Raw genomic sequence first — 27,459 nt, forward strand, 5'->3', positions numbered from 1 at the left:
GGGGAAAGCTTCACAAGTGATGAAGCAGATGTCTCTCTATCTCTTTCCCTCCCTCTCTCCCCTCCCCTTTCAATTCCTGTCTCTATCCAATAGTAAGTAAATAAAAATATTTTTTTAAAAAACCACATAATCTAAGATGCAATTTAAGACTCATATGTACTTTCCCTGTACATTGGTGTGCATGAACCTCTAAATTAGGAAGAATTAGAGAAACTATTTGTCTGCAGAGACTTGAAATTTGACCTGACTTCCGTATGTGAAAAAAGTCAGAGTAGATTTAGGATATAGACTAATACAGATTTATGACCCTCCCTGCAAGTACATCTAAACCCCAAACCAATCCCAGAATTTAGACATCATCCTTAATAAAACTTTGTTTTTGTCAGTAGCTGGAATCACTAATTAGATTGGGGTGCAAAGAACTGGGGTGAGAGAGAAGATGCAAATGAACACACTATACGAGTGGACAAAAATTCTGCAGTACCCGCTAAATTTTCCTTTTACTTATTCAGACATTCATTAATTCCACAATCATTTATTGAGCATTTGAGGATTGGCACCATGCTAGAGTAAATCCAGTTTACGACCTCTGGCATTGTCTAGTAGGACTTTATGCAGAATTGGAATATTCTAGATCTGTATTGTCCAGTGTAATGGCCACTAGGCACATGTAGCTGTTGGTTACAAGACATGTGTCTAGTGTGCCTGAATTTTTAATCTTACATTGTTTGTAAAGTTAGAAGAAATGGATTTGAATAGTTTAAAATGAGCCCATGTCTTTCACTTTAGCTATAGGTAGTAGGTGGTATATTGTAATAAAGGAACCTAGGGGAGATGTAGTTTTGGGAAATCGAGACAGTGTATACTTAATTTTAGGATATGGTAAAAGTCCATCTGATAAGCATAAAATACATTATAGTTTAATATAATTCCATTTGCAGTATACAGAAAGTTGGGAGAAAATACACACAAAGTGCTTCCTTAGGATAGTATTTCACTATGTGCTATATTATTACCTCCTTGATGTCCACAGTGTATGTTCATGCTTAGTCAAAACAGTATTTTGATGTTCTCAACCCTTGGAATCAATCTTAATGTCTTTTTTTTAAATCTTAGTTTTTTAAAAAATTGTAATATTTATTTTCCATTTTGTTGCCCTTGTTTTTTTATTGTTGTTGTAGTTATTATTGTTGTTGCTATTGATATTGTTGTTAGATAGGACAGAGAGAAGTGGAAAGAGGAGGGGAAGACAGAGGGGGAGAGACAGACACCTGCAGACCTGCTATGAAGTGACTCCCCTGCAGGTGGGGAACCGGGGGCTTGAACCAGGGTTTAATCCTAATTTTTAAGGATCTTCAGCTATTCTTTTTATCTTACATCATCACAAAAATGCCACCTTTCATCTATCTGCCTAATTTGTAATTTTGTGTTCACAAAACTCAATTTCATACTAAGTAACTTTAAGGTTATGAAACATTAGAGTTGTGTTCTGATGAATAACACACAAGTAGAAGTGTCTGTCAAAGAAAAATAAGTAACAGTGCTTTTTTTAAAAGCATTATTAGCATTAAGTATAAAAAGATCTATGAGGGCCGGGTGGGTCCCACACATAGTAGGAAGCACAAAGATCTGAGTTCGAGCCCCCGACTCCCCACCTGCAGTGAAGCAGGTCTACAGTTGTCTATCTTTCTTTCCCCCTCTTCTGTTAGTTTCTCTTTCTCCTACTTAACAACAAAAATGGAAAAAATGGCCCCAGGAGCAGTGAATTCATAGTGCAGGTACCAAGCCCCAGCAATAACTCTAGAGGCAATAAATAAGTAAAATAAAAAGACCTACCTATTCTTATCATTTCTTTACTAGAATATGAGTTTCTCTACCAGTGATGTTCTATTTCTAATAGAATTTTAAATTAAATTAGTTTTCTAGTCAATCTCTATCTGAAACAATTATTACATAAAAACAGGAAATTGTAGAGTGCAACATTCTATAGGAATAAATCCAAGATGAGTTTTGATTTGGGAAAAAAATTTTTTTTCAAAATCCCAGGTATAACAATTTTTGTGGAAGCATATTAGTACACATTTTGCTAAGTTTGCATCTTATTTACTCATTTGACTTTTTCTGAGAGCACAAGAGAATCCAGTATTTACCTACTTAGCACTCATTGAAATACCCTGTTTCATTTATGCCCAATTTCTGAAATATGAGAATCAGTAAACATCAGCTGAAATGAAAATGAGGAGTGTAGCCATGGAGGAAAATGCTGCCCTTTCTCAGTAGGTTCAATCTCTGAACCTTCCCCTTCAAACAAACAAACAAATAGATAGCGAGAAGATAACCTTGAAGTGAGAATATAAATGCATGTTTTAAATACAAACTCAACAGATTAGGTAACATTGGTTTAAAGAGTGAAATAATCCATTGTCCTAGGCAAAACAGTTCTGTAAGACTTGTATTTGATAGCTAGGTAGGATGGAAAGGCCTTTTTACTGGTTTCAATAAATCCTTTTTCTTTTTCTTTTTACAAGAGCACTGCTCAACTCTGGCTTATGGTGGTACCTGGGATTGAACCTGGAACTTCAGTGCCTCAGGCATGAGAGTCTCTGCATAATCATTATGCTATCTCACCCAACCCAAAATCCTTTTTTATTTTCTAACTCCACCCATTGCGTTTGACATTTAATAAATATTGCTTGATGAAGATGCCTATGAAAATTCTAGTCTTGGGGGGGTCGGGTGGTAGTGCAGCGGGTTAAGCACATATGGTGCGAAGTACAGGGACCCAGTTGAGTCCCCGGCTCCCCACCTGCGGGGGGGGGGGGGGAGTTGCTTCACAGGTGCTGAAACAGGCCTGCAGGTGTCTATCTTTTTCTCCCCCTCTGTCTTCCCCTCCTCTCTCCATTTCTCTCTGCCCTATCCAACAACTACGGCATCAATAACAACAATAATAATAACCACAACAACGATGAAAGAAGGGCAACAAAAGGAAAAAATAGCCTCCTAGAGCAGTGGATTCATATGCAGGCACTGAGCCCCAGAAATAACCTTGGAGGCAGAAAGAAAGAAAAAGAAAAGGAAAGGAAAATTCTAATCTTTATTCCATTTGGACGATTTGATCTTCAAAACTGAATTTTTTATAAAGTCAGTATATAAAATGATATTCTGTTGGCGATTTATGAACATTTTAAATCATACTAGTTTTAATTCAGAGTTGTAGAGCTCATCAGAACTATGGAATTGAAACCTAAAAGAAGGGGGTAGCTGGTGGCATACCCAATTGAGTACATATACATGCACAAGGATCCTGGTTGAGCCACTGCTCCCTACCTGCAGGTGAATAAGCTTCATGAGCAGTAAAGCAGGTCTGCAAATCTCTCTCTCCCTATTTACCTCCCCCTCCCATCTCAATTTCTGTGTCCTATCCGATAACAAAGAAAGGAAATCCTGGAAGCAGTAGATTCTTCATGCAGGCACCAAACCTCAGCAGTAACCCTGGTGGCAAAAATAATAAACAGACTAATTAATTAATTAGTTAATTAACCAAAGCACCACACAACAAAATCACAAAGCACACAGAGTGGCAGTCGGGTTGTAGCGCAGCAGTTTAAGCGCAGGTGGCGCAAAGCGCAAGGACCGGAGTAAGGATCCTGGTTCGAGCCCCTAGCTCCTTCACAGGCGGTGAAGCAGGTGTCTATCTTTCTCTTCCCCCCTTTGTCTTCCCCTCCTCTCTCCATTTCTCTGTCCTATCGAACAATGACTACAACAATAAAACAACAAGGGCAACAACAAGGGAATAAACAAATAAAATAAATATTAAAAAAAAAAAAAGCACACAAAGTACTGGGTAGACTGTAAGAAACCCCAACTGAAAAGTTTTAGCAGATCATTTAGACTAGCAGCCAAGGCAACAGCTATAAAACGACTAATATTTAGTACTTATTGGGTGCCAAAAACTTATGTCTTCTTTCCACTTTTTTAAAAAAGATCTATTTATGTTTATAAGAGACAGGCATAAGGGTGAGGGTACATAGCATACTGGTTATGCAAATAGACTCTCATGACTGAGACTCCAAAGTCCCAGGTTCAAGCCCCAGCACCTCTATAAACCAGAGCTGAACAGTGCTCTGGTTAAAGAAAATGAAAGAGACATAGACTAGAACATTCCTTCTGTATATATGATATATGGAATCAAATCATAGGCTTAACATATGCTCATCCTGCACTTTACCTGTTGAACCACCTTCGTGCTTTTTTATGTCTCATTTAACTTGGTACTCATATTTCTATTAGGCACCTATTAGTCCCATGTTTAGAGATATGGCTGGACTACATTTTGAACACAGGATTTATGACTCAGTGGATTAAACTAAAACCCTGTTATGCTTAACAACTCATCAAGATAACTCCTATTCAGACTGGATGGAGTTACCGAGTTCTTAGGGAGAAGATGAAGATGCTTAGCTATAATACTTATGAAAATAAGTAAGTCAAGTCTTGGATTACTTGCTAAGTTTACTTAGCAGGGAGATGCTCAGTAATGAAAGGGAACCTATTAGTAAAAAGCATCCCACTTCATTTCCTCAGCCCATTTTGATAGGTTTAGCTTACCAGAACTCTTGTAGAAATTTTTCTTTGGTGATAATTGACTATGTACATAAATTAGCCCTATTGTCAGTGAAGGAACTGAATCAGGCATGATTTAGTGATGGTAGTAATAAGTCAGAATTTAGATGGGGTAATAAAGGAAGTGCCCACAGAAACAATCAGTGTGTTATTTTTTCCATACCTGACCCTAACAAATGCAATTGGGAGCATTTTTATCAAGACTGTAGATATTCTTCTCCTTGCCATAATTAGCTCAAGTATACAAATGTAGGCAAGAAATTATTTGAAAGAGAAATGTCAATGAAAATAATACAGAAATAGAATATTATCAAAACTATTCCTTGGATTTTGCTTTCAACTGACACTTGAAACCCTCCTTTAAAAAAAATTAAAGATTAACTGTTTTCTCAGCTTTGTATTCTTAAAAGCTCTTCTACTTGATTGCTTCTCAAGGGGGGTTAATGCCTCACTTTTTGACATGTCTTTGTTTATAGCTTTTGTTGGAATTATAGAAAGGGTAAACTCCAACAATTATTTACTGATGGGGTTCCTAATTTTGCTGTTGTAGTAGTCAAACAAATACTGGGTTTTATGAAGTTCTTTTAGAACTATATAATTTATAAATTGTTTAATCTTTAAAGTAGTCTTTCTAGTAATTGACTTGTACAGCATTTTACCATAGCTACCTTTTGGTTATGTGTTGATTAAGCAGACTATGTAATAACCACATAACAGTAAATTAATTTGACTTATGCCTTCTCATCTAGAAGATAGTAACATAAAAAAAGTTATAGAGGTGTTAATTAATAGACTAAAATGACCTCTTATGAATGTACAGTCCATCGTATGGACTTTTTTCCCAGGGCAGAGAAACTAGGCATTTTATATTCCACATTAACTATTTGATTATACATATATATCACTCTAAATCTAAAATACGTTTGGAAAAATGAAATACATTTAAGACTGTAGTGTTTTTTTATATCACTTCTACTTATTTTTCCCAAAAAGAAACAAGATTTTATCTATTTTTGATAAAATTTCAGTGTTTCTCTCCTTTCCTTACATAATTCAGGAGAACATTATGTCAAAAGGATTCTAAAAACTTTGCCTCTCTCCTTTCCTTTATAATTTTTGTTCATTAAATCTAATTGTTTTCTTTGCATCTACAGTCATCTTAGAATGTCTCTGAAAAAGTTATATTCCATATTAGGGTCAATGGATTCCCTACCATTTATTTTTAAACTTACCTTTTATATAGAAAATAAAGGATTGATTAAAAATCAATCTGTTAGAATTTCCTAGTTTTTGAAAGTTTTGTAAGGTTAAGTTACAGGTATGTTACTCTTCAATCAGAACTTTTGCTTAATTTGGCCTTAACTTTTTCATTGCTTAATCAAACAAATGATCTTGATTACAGTTTGGCAAATGTGTTATTTGATATTGTGAACTCTTTCATCAGATTTCACTTGAATCAGGAAAGGTAACACCTGTGGGTTGGTTCACAAAAGGCTCTTTTGTTAAATGGACACCCGCAGGCCATGAGGCAATTACATTTGTTGCTTATACTATAAAAGAGGCACTTAACTAGATCTCTGTTAGTATAGCTGAGAACTAGAGGTTTGGTTCTTTTGTGGAGCCCAGAGATTAGGTTTATCACAGTTCAGGAAGTAAAACTCTGACAGAAAAAAAACAGAGTGATTTAAGTATTCATTTAATTCTTCAAAATTTGGCCCAAGAAGTAAGCTATATCTCACTCAGACTAGGAAAATTCAGATTTCAACAAAAGTAAAAAAAAAAAAAAAAATTACATAGCAGCATTCATTGCAGGTATATATTCCTGTTCACTCACATGAAGTCATTCAAGTTGGCATGGTATATTTAACAAAATGTAAAAAGGAAATGTAATCTAACAGTAGCTGGTTATAAAAAGTAATGAACAAAGACATGGAATTAAAGATTTCTATTTCTGGTAACTTGTGGGCCAGAACCATTACAGTAGTAACCATTACTTCTTGGGTTGGAGAGTTATAGTAGCTTTGAAAAATGTGTTTTAGAAGATATTTAAATATAACATTTTAACTTAATATTTTATCATACTATTATTATAGAGGAAGATAAGAGAGAGTGAACCCAGAGCACTGCTCAACTCTGGCTTAATATCATGTTAGGGATTAAACGTGAACCCTCAGGAGCCTAAAGCATGAAAGTGTCTTTTGCATAACCCTACCCCAGGTGGTGTTATTATCTCATTTCATACCAGAAAGGTCAGGTTCAGATCCATATCAAATATATAATAAACTTTATTTAAATCATTTATGATTTTTTTTCTTTTTCTTTTTTTTTTTTTTTGCCAGAGTACTGCTCAGCTCTTTTTTATGGTGGTACGGGGGATTGAACCTGGGAATTTGGAGCCTCAGGCCTGAAAGTCTCTTTGTATAACCATTATGCTACGTCCTCTGCCCTAAATGAATGAATTTTTTAAGATTTTATTTATGAGAAAGATAGGAAGAGAGAGAAAGAATCAGACACATGTGCTGCTGGGATCGAACTCGCGACCTCATGACTTGAGAGTCCACTGCCCCACCTCCTGGACCACAATGAATGAATTTTTAACTAGATTGATGTCTTATTTACCAAGGAACCAGATGGCACAACTACTGTATTACTCATTAATTTGTACTGTACAAAGAAACAGAACCTACTAGGTAGATTAGACATTAGTCCCTCTCTTTTCATACTTTTAAAGTCAAAATTTGTTTTAATTCTGAAAAGCTCGTTCTAATCTACATTGTGATGGAAATTTTTCTCTCATATATCCCCAGCAGTTCTGCTGTTGTTGTCTTTGGGACTTGACCATTTTGGGATGACTTTTTCAGAGACATAAAATAAGAGGAAGAAACCACAGCAATAAGGATTCTTTCAGTGTAGGGGACTGGGCCTGAACCAGTGTTACACACATAACAAAGGAGCACACTGTCCAGCTGAACTGTCTTGCTGATCTCATTTTCTCTCTTTTTTTTAAAAAAAATTTTTATTTGTTTATTCCCTTTTGTTGCCTTTGTTGTTTCATTGTTGCAGTTATTATTGTTGTTATTGATGTCGTTGTTGGATAGGACATAGAGAAATCGAGAGAGGCAGGGAAGACAGAAGGGGAAAGACACCTACAAACCTGCTTCACCGCTTGTGAAGTGACTCCCCTGCAGGTGGGGAGCCCAGGGCTCGAACCGGGATCCTTATGTTGGTCCTTGTGCTTTGCACTATGTGCACTTAACCCCCTGTGCTACTGCCCCACTCCCGTTCTCTTTTTTAAAAGTACCTGGAGTCGGGTGGTAGGGCAGTGGGTTAAGCGCACGTGATGCAAAACACAAGGACCGGCATAAGGATCCCAGTTCAAGCCCCTGGCTCCCCACCTGCAGGGGAGTCGCTTCACAAGTAGTGAAGCAGGTCTGCAGGTGTCTTTCTCTCCCCCTCTCTGTCTTCCCCTCCTCTCTCCATTTCTCTCTGTCCTATCCAACAACAACTACATTAACAACAAAAATAACTACAACAACACTAAAAACAAGAGAAACAAAAAGGAAATAAATATTTTAAAGAATGTGGAAAAAAAAAAGTAAAAGTACCACTGCAAAAAAGGGTTAGGTATATCAAGACACATGTATGTATGTTTGTATGTTAGATGTAACTACTTGGTTATAAAACTATGAATTTTAATTTATGTAAAATGTTTCATAGTTTTTAAAAGAATGTATTCACATTGTTCTGCCACTTTCTTTTTTTTTAAACAACAGCACGCATCAGCTCTGGCTAATGCTGGTGCTGGGGATTGAACCTGTGACTTTGGAGTCTCAGGCATGGCAGTCTGTTTGCATAATTATTATGCTATCTACCCCCACCCCCAGTTTTTTTTTTTCATTGACTATAGATTCATGTAAAACCCTTCCATTAGTGTTTTTTAAAAATATTTATTCCCTTTTATTGTCCTTGTTTCTATTTATTGTTCTAGTTACTATTTTTGTCATCATTGTTGGATAGTACAGAAAGAAATGTAGAGGGGAGGGGAAGACTGAGGGGTAGAGAAAGATAGACACCTGCAGACCTGCTTCACTGCCTGTGAAGCGACCCCCCTGCAGGTAGGAGGGTGCTCAAACCAGTCCTTGTGCTTTGTGCCACCTGTGCTTAACCCACCCAACTCCTCTCCATTAGTGTTTTTATTTTATTTATTTATAAAAAGGAAACATTGACAAACCGTAGGATAAGAGGGGTACAACTTCACACAATTCCATATCACAGAACTCCATATCCCCTCCCTCCCCTGATAGCTTTCCTATTCTTTAACCCTCTGGGAGTATGGACCCAAGGTCATTGTGGGATGCAGAAGGTGGAAGGTCTGGCTTCTGTAACTGCTTCCCCACTGAACATGGGCGTTGACTGGTCTATCCATACTCCCACCCTAACTCTCTCTTTTCCTATTGGGGTGGGGTTCTGGGGAACTGGAGCTCCAGGACATATTGGTGGGGTTGTCTGTCCAGGGAAGTCTGGTCAGCATCATGCTAGCATCTGGAACCTGGTGGTTGAAAAGAGAATTAACATACATAGCCAAATTGTTGACTGATCATGAACCTAAAGGCTGGAATAGTGCAGATGAAGAGTTGGGGGGGGGCTCCTCCATTTTATAGATAGCTAGTAGGCATATTTTAGTTATATTCCAAAGGGCCTGTGGCTATATTAGTTTGTTTTTTTGTTTCCCCTGAGCCTGAAATCTGATATGTAGGTGAATCCAAGTTATTGTCTGGGGAGATGATGTCATGGCTGGAAAAAGGACCAGAAAGCTAGATCAGGGAAGAGAGTAGCTCCCTAATATGGGAACGGTGTATAAATATTGTTGACTGTAAACCCCAGTGATTTGATATGGTCTGGGGCCCATGTTCAGCTTAGGAGCCTATGTGACCTCTGCATCCCTATAGATCCAACCTCATTCTGTGGTCATCAGTAGGAACATTCCAAACTACCCAAGTATCAACACATCTCCCTCAGGTGTAGCATGGAGTATGTTGTCCAGCCTCCCTTCTGAGGATGGAACATTCTCTACCATTGTTGATCCACATTGAGGGCAAGATCCCATGGGGGCCCACAAAGAGGTTTATTGTGTTGTTCCTGATATAGATGACCAGTAACAATGGAGAGAGGGATTTATTCGAGGTCTAGGCCCATTGTGTCTGTTTGGGAATCTCAAGATTCTCAGGCTAGGGCCCCAGCTGATGGAGTGGCCTGATAGTGACTAAAGAGTCATCGTTAAAAGTATGCCAGTCTCTTGCCCTTATTCAGATTTTGCAGTCCTTACTTTGATAAGGTTAGCTTTGGTGTGAATGATAGAACTGTAATAGGAAGTAGGTGAGGAGGGTATATACATCTAAGTAGACACTATTTCATTATGAACTTTATACTAACTCACTACAGACTATTTTGCATTTTTGCTTTCAGGCATATATTTTGCCCTAATTTATGGATACATGTGAACATATGCTCTCTCTTATGGGATGTGGTCTATATCTAGGTTTTGGGACTTTGTTAAGAAGTGAACCACGTGGAATCAGAGAATCCTGTGAAAGAAAAGGTCTCACCCGAGTAATGAGGGTGAAGGGTTGACATTCCATGCCTGATGTCTCTGGACACAGTCTGAAGTGAACCATGCTGAGGTGGTACTCATTGCATTGAATAGGTTGGGATCGGTGGATACGATATCAATTGGTATGAATTGAGAGAATCATGCAGGAAAGTGAGTCCCAACCTAGAGGTTCCAGGACTGGGGGAAATATAGACTCTATAGAGGAAACAGGAGGTTCCTGCTATCTTAGGGTTTAAGAAGGCAATAGATAGTTATTTCTATAATTACATTATTTGGCAATTGGGTTAACTTTGAAATATCCCTTTGTTAGGATTTGCTGTATCAGAGTCCAGTGGCGCAATCAGCGGTCCTTATACAGGATTTGCTGTATCATACACAACATCACCATAATTTATGTCCTTTGACATTATTTGTATATTGCTGTCCCAACGGTTGCTTCTGTTCTCCCTGGTCTGAGCTTTTAGGAGACTTACCATAACAAAGACTCAGCCTGTGATTTAAAAAATTTGAGACATTCAATTTTCCCTCTCTCATATTAATTAAATGGTGATTTATATTACTACAAATTAATAGGAGTGTACATAAACACCATTCCCACCACCGAAAGACTGTGTCCCACCCCCTGCTAAGCCAAACATCCACCTTGTATCTGTTTTAAACCAGTTACCTGCTATTATATAAACTATACCCAGGCAACAAGATAGCTGACCTGGAAGGGGAAATGCCTGTTTTACCATGCACATCACATAGGTTGGAGTCTCTGGTCCCCAGAACAGTGGGAGAAGCTTCAGTTACGGGTTTTCTCCCTCCTCCCCTTTCTCTCGCTCAATGGCTACATAAGTTTGCAAGATTTTTCTTTCCTTTTTTTTTTTTTTTTTGCCTCCAGGGTTATTGCTGGGGTACTCGGTGCCTGCACCATGAATCCACTGCTCCTGGAGGCTTTTATTTCCCCTTTTTGTTGACCTTGTTGTTTTATTGTTGTTCTGTTTATTATTATTGTTTTTATTGATATCACTTGTTGGATAGGAAAGAGAGAAATCAAGAGAGGAGGGGAAGACAGATAGGGATAGAGAAAGATAGACACCTGCATACCTGCTTCACTGCCTGTGAAGCACCCCTCTGCAGGGGGGAGCCGGGGGGCTCAAACCAGGATCCTTATGCTGGTCCTTGCACTTTGTGCTATGTGCACTTAACTTGCTACGCTACTGCCTGACCCCCCCCAAATTCTTCAAAATTAGTTGCAAAATATTAAGTGAGTTTTTTCCCCTCTGAATAGACTATACCTCACTAAAATGCATTTCAAAAGTATATACCGTTACAGCCAATCAAAACTAAATGGTTCCAATGTAGAATCTTTTTAAACATCATGAATGTATATATTTTTAATTTTTATTTATTTATTGGATAGAGACAACCAGCAGTCAAGAGGAGAGGGGAAAATAGGGAGAGAGACAGAAAGACACCTGCAGCCCTGCTTCACCACTTGCAAAGCTTTCCCCCTGCAGGTGGGGGACCAGAGGCTCGAACCTGGGTCCTTGTGCATTGAAACATGTGTGCCCAACCAGGTGCCACCACTGAGCCCCCAACAAACATCATGAATATTTTACTTGGAAATTGCATAATTGATGGGAAGGGAGGTCAGTAATGGAGGCTGCTTAGATTTTAAAAGATTCACAGTTCAAAGCTTTCTTTTTAATAGAGGAACTCTTATTAAAGTTACCATCAGTGATGAGGCTTTTCCAATCTGTCTACTTCAGTTGAAGCATTGAAGCCTGTGAGATGCAGAATTTATTCCTTTACTATACTGTTGTCTCCCCCTTATCCGTGGTGTATATATTCCAAGACCAAGTAGATGTCTAAACCATGGATAGTATTAAATTCTATATTGATTGGTTTTTCTTTCTCTTCTAATTTCTTTATTGCGGAATTATTGTTTTACATTTCACAGTAAATACAATAGTTTGTACCTGCATAACATTTTCCAGTTTTACACATAACAATACAACCCCCACTAGGTCCTCTGTCATCCTTTTTGGACTGTATTTCCCCCAGTCTTTTACTTCGGTGCAATACGCCAACTCCAGTTAAGGTTCTACTTGTGTTTTCTCTTCTGATCTTGTTTTTCAACTTCTGCCTGAGAGTGAGATCACCCCATATGTATCCTTCTGTTTCTGACTTATTTCACTTAACATGAGTTTTTCAAGGTCCATCCAAGATCGGCTGAAAACGGTGTAGTCACCGTTTTTAATAGCAGATTAGTATTTAATTGTGTATATATACCACAATTTGCTCAGCCACTCATCTGTTGTTGGACACCTGGGTTGCTTCCAGGTTTGGGCTATTACAAATTGTGCTGCTAAGAATGTATGTACACAGATCTTTTTGGATAGGTATGTTGGGTTCCTTAGGATATATCCCCAGGAGAGGGATTGCAGGGTCATAGGGTAGGTCCATTTCTAGCCTTGAGAGTTCTCCAGACTGTTCTCCAGAGAGGTAGACCCAATTTACATTCCCACCAGCAGTGCAGGAGGGTTCCTTTGACCCCACAACCTCTCCAGCATTTGCTGCTGTTACCTTTTCAGATGTATGACATTCTCATAGGAGTGAAGTGGTATCTCATTGTTGTCTTTATTTGCATTTCTCTGACAAAGAATTGGAGCATTTTTTTTCATGTTTCTCGGCCTTATGGATCTCTTATGTGGTGAATATTCTGTCCATGTCCTCTTCCCATTTTTGGATGGGGTCATTTGTTTTCTTGTTGAGTTTGGCAAGCTCTTTATATATTTTGGTTATTAGCCTCTTGTCTGATGTATGACACGTAGAGATCTTCTCCCCCTCTGTGAGGGTTTCTGGTTTGGGTAGTGGGTTTTTTTGTTTGTTTGTTTTTTTGCCATGCAGCTTTTTAATTTGATGTAGACCCATAGGTTTATGCTTGCCTACTATTTTTTCTATATGTATACCTATGATAGTTTATTAATAAATTAGGCACAGTGAATACAGACACACACACACATGGTTTTGAGCAAATATTTATATATAATGTATATATAGTCTCTGATGTAAGGTAAAATTTAGGTCTTTCAGACATGTATACATTTATTTTTTTTTCTAAAATTAATTGGATCTGGGGAAAATAAGTGAGTCAGGTAACATTTATGGCAGTGAAACTAATGATACCATAATGAATACATATTATACATTAGTCCAAACTCATAGAATGTAAACATGAAGATAAATTATGGGTTTGGGTGATTGTTATGTGTTACTATAAGTCCACTAAGTATAGTTAGCATAACATCCTAGAGAAGGATAATGATGAAGTAAGTGTGAGGGCACACACAGGTTATTTGGGAACCTCTGTACATTCTTCTCAGCTACATTATGAACCTAAAACTTTAAATAAAAAAAAAAACCACTAAGTCTTATAAAAGTAGTCTGTGACATTTGTTATTTATTAAAACCCAGTATTTTTGTCCCTGTTTCCCAAATAAAAGCCAGTCAGAAGTATAGTGAAGCAGATTCCTACCCCATAAATTATTTTGGTCTGGCCAATAATTCAATTTGTTGAATAACAAAACTATAGAATAAAAACTTTTTAAAAATTATAGTTATTTATGTATTACATAGAGACAGCCAGAAATGGAGAGGGAAGAGAATGATAGGGAGGGAGAGAGACAGAGAGACACCTGCAACACTGCTTCACCACTCGCAAAGCTTTTCCCCTACAGGTAGGGACCAGGGACTCCTGGTCCTTGTGCATTAGAATATGTGCGCTCAACCAAGTGCACCACCACCTGGCCCCTAGAATAAAAACTTTCTGAATGTAATAAAGATTGTTATTGAGGGACTGGGTGGTGGCGCACCTGGTTAAGCACATGTTAAAATGTGCAAGGACCCAGGTTAAAGCCTCTTGTTGGGTTATGTCGCGGGTGAGAGAGAAGAGACCAGGAACTCATGGCAGAGCAGGAAGGCAATGCTTTATTCACTTGGACGCCCCAAGGTTGGGTGCGGCCACAGCGGTTTAGGCCACGTGGAGCTAGCAAAATGGCCGCCTCTCACTATGCCTCCCAGCCCTTCACCAGGTCTTCTCCTGGTCAGGATGCGGAAGACAAAAGGGGCGAAGTTGGAACAGCTGTGGATTTATAGGTAAAGTCTGGAATGGAAATGGCTAGGAAAGGGGGTGGAGAGAGGCAAAAGGCATGCTGGGAAGGTAAAAGTGTCCTTAGCAACTGTTGGGATGGTTTTAACTGAATTAGCAATACCCAAAGGGATAATGTGGTGGGGATATTTCAGGCATAACAATGATTATGTAAGCAGAGCAGGGGGGCTGGCTTTAAGGCCCAACACCTCTAGTCCCCAACTGTAGGGGGAAAGCTTTGCAAGTGTTGAAGCAGTGCTGCAGGTGTGTCTCTGACTCTCCCTATCTCCCCCTTCTCTTGATTTCTGAGTGTCTCTATCTAATAAGTAAATAAAGATAATACAAAAAAATTAAAAATTAAAAGATTGTTATTGGAAAGTAATTTGAAGTTTACAATATATTAATAAATGTCACATATGATAGGAAGCATTTTTAAATAAATTTTTTCTCTTCTAAATATGCTTAGGGTTATCAGTGAATGGAAATTTAAATGTTATTTACTAGCTAGAACATAGGAGATAGAGTCTTTTCATATAGTAGAAGGTCACCATCATTAATGTTACAACTGATGATTTTATAATAGGCCGTTCTAGTTCTGGATGGTCATTATTAAAGTATAATGCATTAAAAAATATGGCCAGTACAAAGGCAGAACAGAGTTCTTAATTAGAATTCTGACAAGCCCACTCCAATAAAATGATGAGATTATTTGTAATTGATGTCAAAATCAATTACCATTTAGTTCTTCATGAACATTCTAATAGGTCTGGCCTTGGTATTGGCCCCAGGATGTAGCTGAGTGAATGGCTGCCCTGCTTATGCTGGCATTGAGACATGAGGGCACATTTCAGTCAGCATCCTAATGACCTCTTTTGAAGTCTATTAAATTAATGACCCTGTCACACTGTTTTGATCCCCTGTAACCTCTCTTTTGGGGTTTGGTTAACAGACTGGGAACCACGCAGCAAACAAGATAGAGATCTTTTAAAAAATTAAAATTTAAGTAAAACAAAAATGTAGTAAAAGCTATTGTGCAAGAAAAGGGAAAATACAAATCGTCGGGCATGTATCTATTTTGTAAAAAGAGACTGCTAGGCCATTTCTCCCTATCTCCAATAAACATGTTTTGTATTCATAGTACCCACAGTTGGCTTTTCCTTCTAAAATTATGCATGCTATTTTAATTGGAGAAGTGTTTCATACAGTAATTCTCAGTCTGGGTTACAATTTTCCATCTCTCTAAAATACGAACCAGCACACTAACTAAAATACCCAACACCAAAGTGACACCTTCTTCAACCATGGGTAGGGTGCTGTACTCCTGGCCCTTTTTTCTCTCCTCCCCACCCCCCTTCACTATTTCCTGACTTGCTAGTATACACTAAGGGTTTATTTTATGTTTTGCCGTTTTGTTTTAATTCTTTATTGGGGAATTAATGTTTTACATTCAACAATAAATACAGTAGTTTGTACATGCATAACAATAGTTTGTACATGGTCCTTGTTTCTCTTTCTTGCGTTTTCTTATAAAACCAGATCCTTGCTCATGCAATCTTCACTGTCCTTTTTTTCATTTAGATGAAGATAGGGAGAGACACTAAAGCTTCCTCCAATATTGTTATCTCCCATATGGTACAAGGGCTTGAACCTGAGCCACATGCATGGCAAGGCAAATCCTTCCCAGAGAATTATATCTCTGGCCCTCCTTCTGGCTTCTCTCCCTAACATAATCTCTTCCAGTTGCCTCCATGTTGCAGCACAAGAGATCTCAGTTGAGTAGCATTCCATTGTGTATATATATCACGTCATCTTTACCCATTCCTCTGTGACTAGGCACTTGGATTGTTTCAAATCATAGCTACTTGTGTACAGTGCTAAGAGGAATTACCAGACTATAGTAGGTCTACTTTTTAATTCTTTGTGGGACTTCCATAGTCTTCCATAAGAGTGAATCAGTTTTTATTTCTGCCAGTGATGTGTTCTTTTTTTTTTTTTTTTTTAAAGCTGCTGCTCTTTAATTTTAGGTGCCCACAGGCCATGTTTGGCTAGAAGGTGATAATCTAAAGAATTCTACAGATTCCAGGTACTATGGACCTATTCCATATGGGTTAATAAGAGGACGAATCTTCTTTAAGGTACAGTTTTCTACTTAAAAGGCTTGCTCTTTTCTAACTTTGAGAAATATTTGTTTTTTAACAAACTTTGAAATTGCCTGCCATTAACAGACTTAGCCATTCAGTGACTACATTTTTGTAAACATGCTGGCCTACAAAGCTGTAAAGATTTTGTTATATTCTGTTTTAACTTTTTTTTTGCTTGTATAATGAAATGCAAACTACCTAAGAGACTTTAAATATATATAAAATATAGTTAAATATATATTATTAAATATATATTTAAATATATATTATATATATTTAAATATATATATTATATTTAAATATACATATATTATTGTCAGGGCTTCCCCACTCCAGGCCAAGATAAAGAGAGATAAGAGGGATACCAAAGCACTAGAGTATGTGGGAGTAGGGGGCTGCAATCTCAAACCAAATCTTAGAAATGGCAAAACAGGCTCCTCTCAGGTGAGCTATCCCCTTAGAAGTCTTTATTATTATTATTATTATTATATAATAAGGATGGACAAAACTGTGGGATAAGAGGGGAACAATTCCATACAATCTAATTATTACCACCACCAGAATTCCATATCCCTTCACCCCCTTAGAAGGTTCCCTATTTTTCCCTCTGGGAGTATGGACCAAAGGTCATTTTGGGGTGCAGATGGTAGAAAGTCTGGCTTCTGCAATTGCTTCTCCACTAGACATGGGCGTTGGCAGGTTGATCCATACTCCCAGACTCCTTCTATCTTTCTCTACTGGGACAGGGATCTGGGGAGGTGAAGTTCCAGGGTACATTGGTGAGATACATCTGCCCAGGGAAGTCAGGTTGGCATCATGGTAGCATCTACAACTTGGTGGCTGAAAAGCATTAAGATATAAAGCAGAACAATTTGTTTAATAATCAAGAGCCTAAGCATATACAGATGAAATTTGGGGTCTTCATGTTGGAAGGATCTAGTAAGTATATTTTAGGTATATTCTAAGGGGCCCATGACTTTATTAATTTTTGCCTGAGCTCAATAGCTAACATGCAGGTGGGCTAAGAGTATTGTTTGGGAAGATGATGTCAGAGTTGAGAATAGGACTAGAAAGCTGGATCAGTGCAGAGAATAGCTCCCAGATATGGGAAAAAGTATATAAATATCATTAACTGTAAACCCCATCAATCTGACCTAGGGCCCATGTCTATTCATATTTAGGACAGGAGCCTGTGTAACCTTGGCATCCCTGTAGGTCTGAGCTCGCATTTCATGGTCACGGCTAGGACATTCTAGGCTGCACTCACTTCAGGATCAGTCTTCCTTGAACAGCAGAGAATGTTGACCCAGCCTTCCTTCGGAGAGTGGGGCAATTTCTACCACTGATGTTCTAAAGTGAGGGCAGTGTCCTGTAGAAGAAGCCTTTATTTCTAATCTTCAAAAGCTTATTCTCTCTCATTAGACTTTTACAATCATATTTATATCTTCAGAATTATTAGTGTTATCTTAGTTAAATTTAATGATAATGGATTTATCAGTATAGTAAAGATGTGATTCTTAGGAAAGATTTCTTTCAGAGGGCTCATTGTTGTCATCAGCAGTAATCAATGAACACACAAATTATTTGGGCTGTTGAATAACTTATAGGATTGTTTACATTAAAAAGTTAATTATTCAAATAATTTGTTTGCAGTAAACTTTTAAGTATAGTAAAACTACTGTAAATTTTTTTGTTAATAAAAAAGTTACAGTAAACTTTTAAGGATAGTAAAAAACACAACATTCATAGGCTACACATAAAATTTCTTATATAATGCTTTAATGTCATTTAGGGCTTAAATACACATATGAACTTATTTTTTGCCATGAGGGTTATGACTGCAGTAGGCTCAGTGTCTTCATGACTCCACTGTTCCCAGTAGCCTCCACCCCCCAACCCCATTAGCTAAAGTGAAATACAAAGAGGTCTAGACAGACAGAAGAGATAACATATCATCTCTCTGCAACTCATGAAGCTTTTCATATGGTAGTACAAGACGCAAACATAGGATTTGGTACATAACAATTTGTGCTGTACTGGATAGGTGAGCCACCTGTCAGCCCCACAGATTTATTTTATAAAGTTACGTAGAAATTTTCTTATTAACTAAAGATTAAGAGAAGATGTTTGTCTTTGAACGGAGAAAAGGGATGAGTGAAAAAATGGAAATAGGATACAGCATCACTGTGATTAATCACCTTCAATCACACTTTGATTTTACAGATTTGGCCTCTGAGTGATTTTGGATTTCTACGTGACAGTCCTAACGGCTACAGATTTTCTGATGATTAGCGAGCATTTAAATTTTCTGGTTTTATTATTGTTTCCTTTTCAAGTGAATTTCTTATTACCACTGAAACCATGTATTTACAAATAAATGATTTGCTACTGAGTTTTAGTTATTTTGTTTTATTGGGGGGGATTAATGATTTACAGTAAATAGAGTTGTTGATACATGTGTAAAATTTTTCAATTTTCTGCAAAACATTCCCAACCCTAGACTAGGTCCTCCTGCACCAAGACCTGACTACAAGCCATGTTAGTTCAAAGTCAATGGATTAAAAAGTAACCCAAAGTAAATTCATCTTAATTTTATGATAGGAACATGAATGACTACCTCACTTTGACTACTCCTCTTAAATATGCCTCATATTTTAGCTACATTTACAAGTCAGTTCTCTTAATTTTAAGTCCAGTGATAACACAAAGAATCTGATCTAATGAAAAGTTGTTGAGTTGTTATATACTTGCCTCACTCATTTGAAGTACAAATGTTTCAATGAATCTGAAAAGGTCTCTAAATTTCTTTAAATGAGTTCTATCTTACACTGTACATAGTATATTAAATGTATATTAAAAATCTTTTACAGCTTATTAAAATAAATAGTAATATATTATAAAGGTCCGTTTCATATAGCAATACGGTGCTTCTTTATAAATACAGGCAATTCTGTTCTGCTTAATACTCTGAAGTAAAATATAATTCAAGTGTTTCAAATTATTTTTAAGCTACTATTTCCCAATCCAGACTTAAATTTGATGATGGCAGTGTTTGAGAGCTTATTCCCATTTATAGCCATGTGGAAAACTGGGAAATACAAGGCCAGGATTAGCGATAAGTTTGTTTCATTTTTGTAGCTGCCATTGCTCCTTTGTTAACTTTGAAATATTCCTATTGACTAGGCCTACCTACCTACCTTTCTTTATGGGAAAACCAGACTTACATATGGTAATCTCAAAGATTACAGCTGAATTCTAATGATCTGAGAATTGAGATAAGTGTATGGTATTCATATACCTTGAGATGTAGGAATATCATGTCCTACATCTGAAACTTGATAACTATTAGACCAAAGGATGACACTGTAACCCACTGAAAGAGGAGACATGCTTATTTAAAAAGCAAAGTTCTCAGGTGGGATTCATGGAATATACTTTAAGCTCCATTTAATTGTTTTTGGCAGTCTGTAAATATAAATAGCTAGAAATAAGTAAATTCTATGAGTCTGAGGTGGCCTTTATTTAATAATTTTACCTACAAATAATAGGATAAGTTGACAAAAAAAAAAAAAAGAACTCTGCCTCTTTTTTTCTTTCTTATTTTTTTTTTATCAGTTTTACATATTTTCCTGCATGGATAAAGTTGAAAGACTCAGTATGTGTGAATGTTCAAGAATTCCACTTAGTGGATAATTTCATCTAGAATGAAGTAGTTCTATAATTAGTGAACATGTATCACAAGCTATCAAAGTTACATCTTCAGCTTCATCTTTGGAAACACTGTATGTTCCACCACATCTGCAACTCAGAGAAAAAGAGTGATCATCTGCAAAAGGAAAAAGAATCTTTCAAAAACTCCGGAGTATCTAGTTAACAACTTAAAAAGTTTAGTTTGTCTAATAGAATTTACTAAACAAGAAATTCAGCAAGTACACAATTTTTGACAAACGAGATCTCAAGAAGTTTATTTGGGGGAAGTTTTTAATAAGAATTAACTATGAAAAATGTTCAACTGACATGTTATTTGTTCTCGAAATTACCCTTGAAAAATATGAGTTTTATAATGATAACACCTTCTTTAACACACACGCATACATGCTAAAACATGCTTTGAAAATAATCCTTATTATTAGTAATTTGTCTAAAAGTACATATTCTCATCAGGGGTTTGTTTACTTTTGCCTGAGGTTCTTGCAGCCTTTAAGTTCAGTCCCCAGAACTACTTATGCTATCTCCCCATATTAAATTATGTCTTTAAATATAATAAAATGTATCATTTTATATAATTCTTGAATCAAAGAAGCTGATAATTTGAGTGTTTTTATCATGAAAGATTTTATCAATTTTTCTTGCTCAATGTCTTCACTTTCCAAGACTATCTAGAAAATAGCACCAAAGAATTCCTCTTCAAACTATTTTTCACTTGCCTAGTCAATCACAATTTTTATTTTATGTCACCTACCAAGACTGTTCTTTTCAACTGCAAAGAACAATTCAAAATTGCAAAGCCCACACGACTGGCTTTTAAATGTTTCTGCAAGAAATAATGACATGCAGCTAGCTAGTGCTCAGTATTTTCTCTCACAAAGGTAAACATTATCCTTATCTCTGAATTACTAAAAAAAAAAAAAAAAGTTGGGTGAAGGCAGGCAGTGGCTCATCTGGTTAAGCATACACGTTATAGTGTGCAAGGAATTGGGTTCAAGCCCCTGGTCCCACATGCTAGAGTACTAAAGCAGGGATGCAGGTTTCTCTTTGTCTCTTTCCTTTCTCTATTTCCCCCTCCCCTCTCAATTTCTCTGCAATAATAAATAAATGAAAAGATTTTTTAAAAAGAAAAAAGGAAAGAGTCACCATTCTAACTTTAAAAAAAAAAAAATCTTGGGGGTTTGGTAGTTGTGCACCTGGCTGAGTACACATAGTGGGCAAGGACCTGAGTTTAACCTCCCTCAGTTCCTACCTGTATGGGAGAAGCTTCAAGAGTGGTGTCTCTTCCTCTCTCTTTCCCTTCACATTCCCTCTCTCTCTAAATATTTTTATTAGTTTATTTTATTGCCACCAGGGTTATTGCTGGGCTCAGTGCAAACACTACAACAAATCTATCATTCCCAGTGGCCATTTTTTTTACTTTTTTTTTAACCTTTTATATTCCATTTTATTTGATTGAGAAATTGAAAGGGGAAGGGAGTATACAGAGGGGGAAAGACACCTGCACAGTAACTTCACTGCATAGTAATTAATGAGCAGGGGCTTTTACTTTGGGTCCTTACGCAGTGTGCTCAAACCAGGTGCATCAATGTCTGGCTCCCCACTGACCTCCTTTCCCTCTCAATTTCTCTGACTCTATCCAAAATAAGTAAATAAAATATCTTAAAAGAATAAAATTTTAAATTAATATTTTAACTTACTAGAAAAACAAGTTTTTTAACTATTTTCATATTGAGTCATTAATAAAAGTTATTTATTTACTAACTTTTTTTTACAGCAAAAAAAAAAAAACAACACTAACCTAATGATAGCTTAAATACACTCACATATACTGACTGATAATATGTCTAGCCTGTTTTCAAAAAATCTCTTTGGCCAAACAAGTTTCCCTAGTAAATGATGTGTTTTAGTCAGTTCCTTCCATGAACTAGGTAGAGCCTGGTCACTAATCTATTTTCGCAGCAGTAGCCCTTGTCTCTCTCTCTCTTTTTACTTCCAGGGTTATTGCTGGGGCTCCGTGCCTGCACTACAAATCCTCCTGGAGGCTATTTTTCCCATTTTTGTTGCCCTTGTTATTGCTGTTGTTGTTGGATAAGACAGAAATTGAGCGCAAGGACCGACGTAATGATCCCGGTTCGAGCCCCCAGCTCCCCACCTGCAGGGGAGTTGCTTCACAGGTGGTGAAGCAGGTCTGCAGGTGTCTATCTTTCTCTCCCCCTCTGTCTTCCCCTCCTCTCTCCATTTCTGTCTGTCCTATCCAACAACAATGACATCAATTACCACAACAATGTTAAACAACAAGGGCAACAAAAGGGAAAATAAATAAATAAATATTAAAAAAAAAAAAAAAGAAATTGAGAGGAGGGGAAGACAGAGACACCAACTGTGAAATGACCTCTCCCCTGCAGGTGGGGACCCAGGGGCTTGAACAGGGATTTTTGAGCAGGTCCTTGCACTTCACACCATGTGGGCTTAATCTACTGTACTACTGCCCAACCCCCCACCCTATCTCATCATTTTTTCTGTGATAAAACTAACACCACCACAAAACTTAAAGTTTTCTGATCATTTACTGCAAACAGGAATTCTTTAGCATTTCATTTGAGAGATCTAGGAAAAGAGTGGCCCACAGACAAAAAAAAAAACATGATTCCTCTTCTAAATTAATATAGTTTGTGACACCACTTCCTTAGTGTACAAAGTTTTATGAATTGCAGTTTTAAAATACCCTAGTGAGGTTAGTTTCAGGAAGAATTGACTTTTTAGTTCCTACTTATTCTATTCATATTAGCTAATGTTTATATGCTTCTGGGGAATTTAAACTTCAAGTTGATCAGTAAAGATACAGAGCTAAGAGTATATAAAAATTCTATGAAATAGTGAGACTTTCTCTTTTTTTCCTGAAACATGAAGTGTGTTATTTACTACATCCATCTAATAAAAAGGAGAAATTAAGTTTTATTAAGGGAGTGACAGATTTTTTAAATATATATTTTTATTAGAGACAGAAATTGAGAGAGGGAGCAAACAGAGAGACACCTGCAGTCCTGCTCTACCCCCCTTGTGAAGCTTCCCTCCCTGCAGGTGGGACGAGGGCCTTCGAGGGCCTTGACCCAGGGTCCTTGCAAACCCTAGCAAGTGGGCTCAACCAAGTGCATCACCACTTGGCCCCCAGATTTTTCTTTTCTTTCTAAGCCACAACCAAAAAGTGAGGATAAAAACTGAGCTCTAAGTAGACAAGTAGAAAAAGTCCTGTTATGATAGTATAATACCAGATCAAGTAAAAAACAAAACACTAAAATTCTAATAGAAATTCATCTCAAATGTCAATATAGGAAAGATGGAAAAAACTGTCTTCTCTGACTTTATTATCCTTATTACTAAGATGTAAATTAAAAAGAAATCTTATGGACCTAACATCTAATTAGAAAATAACTAGAAATGAGTCATATATGGGAGTATCAATAATTATAGTTTGGAGTGAAAAATACTACAAGCAAAATACAAACATATGTATATATCCAAGCTGTTATTCCTTTTTATATTTTCATGTATCTTATGAAGATTTTTTTCCTTAGAGATAATTCCTAATAGCTTCTTTTTCCTTTATTAGTCAAGAATAGAAATATTTCCAACCTTCATTCCAAGACATTTCTTCAAGATGTATTTGAGCATCCACTGGCCCCATGTTACTTAGGTCATCTTCTGTAAAATATACGATGAGACAATTATTTTGAAATTTTGATCATGAAAAATGGTGGGAAGGCAATTTCAGCCCAGTCATTCTATTTCCAACTTACATTTTAAAATTTAGCTTACTACTGTTGACAGCAATTTTAAAGCTACCTCAGAGACTAACAATTTCAGAATATAGTAGTTCTTATAGGCTTTAAAAGTGAAAACTTGTCCCATTGTTTACAAAGGACAAGGACTGGCAAGAGGATCCAGTTCAAGCCCCTGGCTCCCCACCTGCAGGGGAGTCGCTTCACAAGCGGTGAAGCAGGTCTGCAGGTGTCTATCTTTCTCTCCCCCTTTCTGTCTCCCCCTCCTCTCTCCATTTCTCTCTGTCCTATCCAACAACAAAGACATCAATAACAACAACAATAATAACTACAACAATAAAACAAGGGCAAAAAGAAAGGGAAAATGAATAAATAAATATTTTTTAAAAAACATGAAGTTGATTCTGATAATTCCTTGTGATCAACTAATGACCTCATTTTGTATGTGAAAGAGAAGGACTTTTTTTTTTTTAATGCGTTAAAATCATTAGGAACCTCTAGCTGGTAGTCCTTATGTGTCAAACAAACCACTAGATATGCTTGCTTTGGCCACCATTTTTTTTTTTAAGGTAGTTTATTTATTTATTTATTTTTGACCAGAACACTGCTCAGCTCTGGTTTATGGTGGTGCAGGGGACTGAACCTGGGACTTTGGAGCCTCAGGCATGAGAATCTCTTTGCATAAACATTATGCTATCTAACCCCACCAACCACGACTGTTTAAAAAAATATATATATATATTTTTAACCAGAGCACTTCTCAGCTCTGGTTTATGCTCGTGTGGCGGACTGAACCCCCCCCCCATTTTTTTTTTTTCTGAAGGCCTGCCTCTCCTGTTATCCACAAACTACACCAGTCCCTACTATCTTATACTCAGCAGCTATACCCACAACCTATACTGAACTTAATTTTTTTGTCTATAAAGTAGTAATGGTAACAGTCACCTTCAATGTTGGTGAGACTTGCAGGCTAAGTGTGTGCCAGCTCTAGGACACATGGCAAGACAGAGAATACCAAAGTTTACTTATTTCTCTTTGAAAGGTTAAGAGGTGAGAAAAGGAAAATTCAGCAACCAGAGACCTAGGGTCTGGTTCCTGGCCCACAGTTCCTCCCATACTGTATGCCACCAGCAATCTCTCTAGTCAGTATCACGCAGGGGTGATAATCTCTGACAACCATCCAACAAACAAGGTTGATGAGAGTGAAGAGGTGAATGTGAGTTATAGAAATAAGAACCCGGGGGCAGGTCGGTAGCACAACGTGTTAAGTACATAAGGCGCAAAACGCAAGGGCCGGTTTAAGAATCCCAGTTTGAGCCCCCAGCTCTCTACCTGTGGGGGGTGGGGGTCACTTCACAAGCAGTGAAGCAGGTTTGCAGGTGTCTATCTTTCTCTCCTCCTCTCTGTCTTCCCCTCCTCTCTCCGAGAAGGACATTTTGTGTTCTGATAAACAATTCTATAACTGAGAACGATATTGTGGAGTTGGGTTGGTTACAACACCCACAAGTTGACCTCAACTGTAAGATTTTATTAGCTTTCTAAACAGGCTAAATCTCTGTTTTCTACATTAGAAGGGTTACTTGGGACTGAACTGTGTTCTCTCAAAATTCATAAATTAAAGCCACAGCTCCCAATGTGACTGTATTTGAAGATAAGCCTTCTTAAAGTTAATTAAGGTAAAATGAGGTCATCAGTTATAGTCCTATGGAACTGGTAAACTTATAGAAGAAAGAGATCTCTCTTCACAGGTATACACACAAAATTTGAGTAACAGGTGAGTACATGGTGAGATAGAAGTCAAGCTAGGTGAAAGCCCTCATCAAGACACCAAGAATTGCACTAATCTTGGACATCGTGATCTTGAACATTCTACACTACAGAATTGTGAGAAGTAAGTTTCTGTTGCAATTTTGTTATGGCTGACATAAGACTGCTTTCCCAATCAAATAAGATCAGTATAACAGTACAGTACTTTAAAGAATAAAGCTCTATTCATATGTAAGGGACTGATTTTTAATTGCTTGTAACAGTAATGAGTAATTTAAAGAATTATTTTAATGAATTTCAATGATCCTACAACACAGTTGCACTGTTGGTTCTCCACTGCTGTTTCTTGAGCAAAAGTTCTTCCTGTTATTTACAGAAAGTCCAACGATGCCTGGAATTTCACCTAAATTTAGAGTATAGTCCAGGAAGTATATACTACTGCTTAAAACAAATGTACTTTAGGACAAAGGAAGCAACTATAGATGAGAAGCACTTGTCTTTGTTTTTGAAAGCATGTTATACTTCCTGTACGCTTGTATTGTTCTTGTAGAAGTCAATGCTTGAAAAAACTTACTAAAATCCACCCCCTACCCCAATGAAATTTCTTTAGCTGTCTCACTAGTCTCTTGTTCACTTGCTGAGAATGCTTCCCTTTGTTCTGTTGTGTGAATGCCTGCGATTTAATTATATTTAATAACTGCCTGTTCAAGATTTATTGTAGAGTTACACAATTTTAAAATAGATGAAAAGATTATACAATATTTTGAACTCACTATGGATTTCTATTAAGGTATGTCAAATATTATATCACTTCCTATTTACTGGGTACCAACAGTTTATTAAACTGTCCCTAATATCCAAAGATACAGAGCTTTGTCCAGTGGTCAGGAGTGGTTTGACTATCTCTGTAAATAGAATATATACTGAATACCTTTTGCAGAGTGTATAGTGTGCTAAATCTGAATGAAACTAGTGATTTAATTTCTACATCACATATAAATTATACTTGGTTATATGTTATTTGGTATTCCTCATTTTCTTTTAAACTAAAAGCCTATAAAGAAAAAATACTATATTTTAAGTTTGTAATCAAAAGGACCAGGGCTGTTTGTTTTAGTGGGGAAATGAGACGCTGGTTTAAATTTGAGGGATTGAAGTAATTGCCACTGAATAGATCCTGGTTGGGGGAAAACAGGTGTAAATAATTTGCAGTCAAGTAATTTCAGGATATGGTCTATGTTATAAGTAGCTTTGAAATAAATACAAATTAAGCAAAGCAGTGGTAGTGACAAGATGAATATGCCTGAATCTGATCTATCTTGGACACCTGTAATACATTAATTGTATAAAAAAGACAATGACTCTTTATATATAACCATTACACCATTATTGTTTTAAAATAATAAGTCATAGCTGGCAAAAATAGCTGCCAAACAAGTCAGCTTCATATTGTTCTGTTTCTCCACTGGGAAGCTATTGTTATTCTCAGCTAGTTACTATTTCATGTGAAACCTTTCTGAATACCACTTACTCAAAGAAAGCAGCTTTTACATTTACTATTATTATGATTTTCATGTAGAGGAACTAAGCATGGAGTTACACCTATTTCTTAGTTGAAAGATCAGCTTAGACCATATACCATGATAGATGGTTAAACACAAAAAAATTGATTCATACTTTACCCAACAT

At 37.0% G+C, this 27,459-nt stretch overlaps 2 protein-coding genes across 11 annotated transcripts in view; one reads left to right on the forward strand and one right to left on the reverse strand.

Annotated features, from left to right (window-relative positions):
• The window catches only part of IMMP1L (inner mitochondrial membrane peptidase subunit 1), a 62,955-nt gene extending 44,050 nt beyond the window's left edge, over window positions 1-18,905 (forward strand). For all 5 annotated transcript variants that reach the window (XM_016195011.2, XM_060176642.1, XM_016195009.2 and 2 more), the window contains 2 exons: window positions 16,397-16,507; window positions 18,737-18,905. In XM_016195011.2, the coding sequence (XP_016050497.1) occupies window positions 16,397-16,507; window positions 18,737-18,805 (180 nt within the window). In that variant the 3' untranslated portion in view covers window positions 18,806-18,905. The remainder of the gene's footprint in view (window positions 1-16,396; window positions 16,508-18,736) is intronic.
• Window positions 1-27,459, reverse strand: part of DNAJC24 (DnaJ heat shock protein family (Hsp40) member C24) — a 71,534-nt gene that overhangs the window by 7,645 nt on the left and 36,430 nt on the right. For 5 of the 6 annotated variants that reach the window (XR_009545618.1, XM_060176647.1, XM_060176645.1 and 2 more), the window contains exon 4: window positions 23,858-23,926. Coding sequence is in view for 5 of the 6 variants with exons in the window: in XM_060176647.1 (XP_060032630.1) it covers window positions 23,858-23,926 (69 nt within the window). In the remaining variant the exon portion in view is untranslated. Of the gene's footprint in view, window positions 1-20,203; window positions 20,340-23,857; window positions 23,927-27,459 lie in introns of those variants that run through there. The other variant, XM_007538559.3, reaches the window with a different exon arrangement.

This window comes from Erinaceus europaeus, chromosome 17 (genome assembly GCF_950295315.1).
Source record: "Erinaceus europaeus chromosome 17, mEriEur2.1, whole genome shotgun sequence".
NCBI classification, from domain to species: domain Eukaryota; kingdom Metazoa; phylum Chordata; class Mammalia; order Eulipotyphla; family Erinaceidae; genus Erinaceus; species Erinaceus europaeus.